This window comes from Tupaia chinensis, unplaced genomic scaffold (assembly GCF_000334495.1).
Source record: "Tupaia chinensis unplaced genomic scaffold, TupChi_1.0 Scaffold000292_1, whole genome shotgun sequence".
NCBI lineage: Eukaryota > Metazoa > Chordata > Mammalia > Scandentia > Tupaiidae > Tupaia > Tupaia belangeri.
The window spans coordinates 2,920,060-2,925,315 of NW_006159777.1; the positions used below are offsets into that span (position 1 = coordinate 2,920,060).

Sequence of the window (5,256 nt, forward strand, 5' to 3'; positions counted from 1 at the left end):
TTCCTGTTTGTGATGGGGGCACCCCACATTTCACGGGCTCTGTCCTTTTATCCCTTAGACTGGCAGTCAGGGCCAGAGGCTAACTTAGGTTCGGGTTCCGCTCCCCACCCCTAGGTTCCTCACAGCGGCTGTGTGTGCTTCCTCCAGGAGGCACGGAACCTTCTGTCTCGTTCTGTGAGGTTGGGAGCTAGCGATGGGTGTTCCTTAGCTCCAGTATTGCTCTTTCTTTTCTATTCCTTTCATTTTATTTTTTTTGCCATAGGGCATACACTCACTGGAGAGAGATAGAGAGAGGGAAAGTGAGAAATCACCCCTTGAGGGAATGGCCATACCACAGTCCCTTCTCTGCCATTCTCCTCCTGGTTGGGGCACACATACTGGCGTGATTTTGAAGGCACCAGGTCCTAGACTGGAACCGTGGTTGGCCACATGGGAGCCCAGCACCCCACCCACTATACTACATGCTGGCCCCTCCGGTATTTCATTTAGGACTTGCAGAGTTGTGATATTCTCATTTTGTTATTCCTGCTCATCTTCTAAAATGTTTGTTGATTTATCTCTTCCATGAGCGAGAGAGCTGGGAGACAGAGACAGCACCCTCCACAAGGTCCTGACCCTGACCACTCCCAGCCTTAACCCGGCAGGGTTACACATGTGCCTGTGTCCGCAGGGGGAGGACCCCAGAAGTTTCCAGCCTGGGCCAGCGAGGCAGGGCACCGTGCTTTCCCCTGCCGCCGCGTGCCCGTGCACTGGTTGGAAACGTCTATGAAGAAGGAAGGGCCACCTGGGGCACCGGGTCATTCCGAGGCACAGTGTGTACAGGGAGGCAGGATAAGTCCAGTCTCCAACACAGAGAGTGGGCGGCTGGGGGCCGGGGCCGCCTCGTCCGTGTAGGTCCCGCCAGGCCGCGTCTCAGCCCAGTGCAGTTGCTGTCCTTACCGATGCTCGGGCGACCCCGTCTCTGGGCAGCAGGACCCTCTTCGAGCTGCTCCAGCATCCCCCCACACCACCCTGCAGCCTCAGGTCACCAGGTCTCCGCAAGACACGCTGTCCCAGGCTGCCCTGTGGGTCTCTGCCCAGCTCTGGAATCAGGCACTTCCCCAAGGATTCTCGCTTCTTTTTGTAGAAAGATGATCGACAGGGAGCTGGGGTGAACTGTTTTTTAAAATTTGTTTCTTTATTCAGGAGAGGGTATGTGTGCACATGCTAGAGAGACCCTACACGGGTCTGCTCATGGGGCAGCCCTTCCTCCGGGCTGCCAGCCTGTTGGACCTTCAGCACTCGTGAGAGGGCCCGGTGTAGTCCAGCCTGACCGGGCTGGGGATTTGAACCACGGTTGCTGGTGGGATCGACTGCTCCTGAGCAGGCCATTACTGCTGTGCGCTAGAGCCAGCCCTGACCTTGGTTTGCTTTAGTAACGAGTAAAACATGAAATAAAACCCACGTTTATTGACTGCGGTTGCCGGGCAACTTTGATATGTGTGCCGCACAAATCCTCCTCTGAATGTATGGCAGGAGACTTTGAGCTCAGAGGTAAATCTTCATGTCTTTCATGGTTTAAAAAGTTGTGGACTTCGTCGTGGCTACTCACAAGCCATGCCGAGGGAGGGTGGGCTGACGGCCCCTGGCAGTGGGCAGCCTCCTCGTACGGTCAGCTCCTACCAGAGATGCTCCCGGGGTTCAGGACGGTACATCAGGGCAGTGGTGCCCAGCGGCGCTGCAGCTGACCCTCGGGAGGGCCCACTGGGGCACGCGCTGCCCTGGCCCCGGCTGCCTGAGACTCGGGGTGCATGGTGGCCTGAGGGCTTCTGTTCAGGGTACCTGTCTCTCTCTGTCATTGAAGAAATAAAGAAATAAACTTTAAAAAGGAGAAAAATGGAACACGCCATCGTGACTCCTGCAGGTGCGTGGGAAGTCTCAGGAGCATGTGGCTGCTGGTTGAGGCCTTGTCTCTAGGACCCGTTCTAAAGTCTAAGCCCACTGCACTGTGGCTATTTCCTGTTTTTCAGCTTCTGAGATTCAAATGATGACACTTCCCCCGGGTCAGTTTGTGATCACGGACAGCGGAGTGGCCACCCCTGTCACTGCCGGCCAGGTGAAGGCAGTCGCGTCGGTAAGCTGCACACTCGCTCGGGTCTCTCCTGGGGCGCCGTGCTGTGTACCCAACGGCGGTCACACTCAGTTCATAATGACAGGCTTCTGTTTTTACAGTAGATCATGAACTCCTTGAAAGCGGATTTTTTTTTAACTATTTATTTACCTATCTATTACATTTGTTGTGATTTCCGGACTGCTGGGTCGAGGGCTTGTCCGTGGGCGACATGTGGGAGTCCACCCCTCAGCAGACACCGCCTGCCAGTCCCAGCTGCGCTTGTTTTTACCACTTTGTCCTCAGTGCCCAGGGGGCTAGGATGCAGCAGATGCTCAGTAAATGTCTATGCAGGATATTAATGGTCCTAACGGACCTCCTGAGTCCATCCATTTGGTCAGTGATTTATGTGGGTTTTAGAGCTTATGAGTCCTCAGGACTATTGGTCTTCAAGTAGCTGGGAAAGGGTAATATGATGAATCGATTAGGGAGCTATTTCAGATAGTTCACCCCTGGGGCCGGCAGATGGCATAACGGTTACATTACTGGACTCCCATGTAATCATCTGTGGTTCGCGTCCCGGACCCGGTGGCTTAAAACTCATGCTGGGCGCATGTGCGTGTGTGCCCAAGATCCCAGGAGGAGAACGGAGGAGAAGGGATTGCAGCATGGCCAACCCTGGGAGGTGACTGCTCGCTGTCTCTCTGTAGCTCTCTGTCTCTCCAGCGAGCTCACGCACCTTATAGCAAAAATCTCTCTAAAAGGAAAAAAGAGGCAATAGTTTGCCCCACCCCAGGTGCAAACACATGGCCTTGAGTTCCCTGTCCCTGACTGTAGGTGCCATGGAGGCCACGCCCTAGCCCTGAGTTCCCTGTCCCTGACTGCAGGTGCCATCGGGCCATGTCCTGGCCCTGAGTTCCCTGTCCCTGACTGCAGGTGCCGTGGGGGCCACGTCCTGTCCCTGACTTCCCTGTACCTAACTACAGGTGCCGTGGGGGCCACACTCTCCTCTTCTTGATCTGCACCAGTTTTTCTGGCCCACCTCTAAGTTACCAGAAGACAGAATACCCGGTCACCTAATTTGTTTATAAATTGTTAGAGTATGTGTGCATTTGCCCGAGAGTGAGAGAGAGAGGGAGAGAGCACAGAGTGCCCCGGTGGGCGTGGGCACATCGCAGTCCTCCGTTCTCCCATCCTGTCAGGGTTCTGGGGACGCACACACACGTGCCTGGCTTTTTTTTCAGACTTCCGGGGCTGGGATTTGAACCATGGTTGACATGTGGGGTCCAGCTCCTTATTTACCAGGCTAGGGGACTGGCTCCAGAGTAATACATTTTTAAGAAATTTTAATTATTAAAATTTACTAGAGTATGCATGTGCTCGCTGGAGGGGAGAGAGAGAGAGTGCTACAGTGCTTGTGGGGGGAGGGCACGGCACAGCCCCTTCTCCTCCACTTCTTCTTTCAAGATTTTGGGCATGCACCTACACGTACCCTGTGTGTTTTTCAAGCTGCTGGGTCCAGCCCTTGAACCTCGCGGCTGGCTGTGTGGGACCCTGTTGCCTCAGCTACCACACTGGCCCGCCCCAGATACAGACGTTTAAATTAAGGGAAGTCCTCTTAGATGACTAATTCTGCATAGAAGAATATGTCATGACTTTTTCCGACAGCCTAATATATATAGCTTTCATTTGTCAATTTTCACCCTAATGAAGTCGGGGAAGGGGAAAGAAGAAAAGCAGCCTTACGTGGCTGGGGATGCTGGGCCGCTTCTTGGGGTGCCTGCTTATGTTTAAGCATGCTGGGAGCTCACCCTTGTCCCAGCACACTGAGGGCACGTTAACTGGACCAGGGAGAGGCTAACACCCGAGGTGAAGCCATGAACTGCAGTGACGCCACAGCGCCCGTGGACAGGGAGTCTCGTGGGGCCTGCCCCACACGACCCGCTGGCTCTCTACCGTCCTGAGCCCAGAAACTCCTTTAGAACCTGACTGAGGCCAAGGGTGCTTCCCTGCCCTGCCCGAGTAAACGGACGTGCAAAGCCCAGGCACACTTCCGGGGCTCTGTGGGCCCTCTCAGGCCCACCTGTCAATCATCTGTCCTCTCAGAGGGACTTAGGGAAGTGGGGGCGGCAGGCAGTGTGGTGGTTAAGGGTGCTGGGCTCCCACATGGCCGACCATAGTTCGAGTCCTAGATCTGGCGACTTGCTCTCCCATTTCCTCTGTCTCTCTCTGGTCAAATTAAAAATGAATAAATAAATAAAACAATTCTTAAAAAAAAGAAAAGGACTTTGGGAAGCATCTCTCCTAGAGACCTCTTCGGGGTCCCCCTGTATATCTTTCTTTACGTACCTCTCCCCCACGATTGCTCCCTACCTTCCTTTTAGGCCTTTAATTTTTTTTTTTCCTTCTAAACCATTGGTTTTTTTTTGTTTTTAAGTTTTTGCCACAGGGCACATGTGCTTACCAGAGAGAGATAAAGAGACAGAGGGGAAGTGAGAAATGACAGCCCCGCACCAGGGGCTGAGCACGCCTCAGTCCCTTCTCCTCCACTCTCCTCTTTGGATCGGGCATGCTGCACATGCACCGGCATGATTTACAAGCTGCTGGATCTGGGCTCAGACCAGGAAGTTGGCCATGTAGGAACCAGCTCCTCAACCTCACACCACGTGCGGGCCCTAAATACGTTTTTAGTTAACAGATAGTAATCGTATATATTTGCAGGGCTCCATGTGACTTTGTGGTCCCTGAGTATTGTGGGTGACTAACTGGGGTGACCAGCATGCCTATCCGCTCAGTCCCTTGTTAGTGCTTTGTGCTGGCGACACCCACACCCTCTCTTAGCCACTCGAGGTGTACGTAGGTCGTGGTTACCCAGTCTCCCAGCCGTCTTCGACAGCACTAGACCTGACTCCTCTTAACTGTCTGTAATCGTGCCCCATCATCTGCGTCCCTGTGTCTCCCACCCGACCTGGCAGTCACCCTTCATGTCCCCAGCGGTGCAGCCATCGTAGGAGACCCAGGTTTCACAGACCCTGTTCTTCCCGCCCCAGGGTCACTACGTGCTGTCGGAGAGTCAGCCTGAGCTGGAAGAGAAGCAAGCCTCGGCCCTGCCGGCTGGGGTCCAGGTCCAGCCGTCTGCGCACGGGGACGCCCTGGCCCCGCAGCCG

General features: G+C 54.5%; 1 protein-coding gene across 1 annotated transcript in view; it reads left to right on the forward strand.

Moving 5' to 3' along the window:
• Nucleotides 1–5,256, forward strand: part of PRDM10 (PR/SET domain 10) — a gene marked incomplete in the record, with an annotated part of 96,385 nt that overhangs the window by 87,773 nt on the left and 3,356 nt on the right. The window contains 2 exon segments of the mRNA XM_014588650.2: nt 1,977–2,113; nt 5,140–5,252. Coding sequence (XP_014444136.1) covers nt 1,977–2,113; nt 5,140–5,252 — 250 coding nt within the window.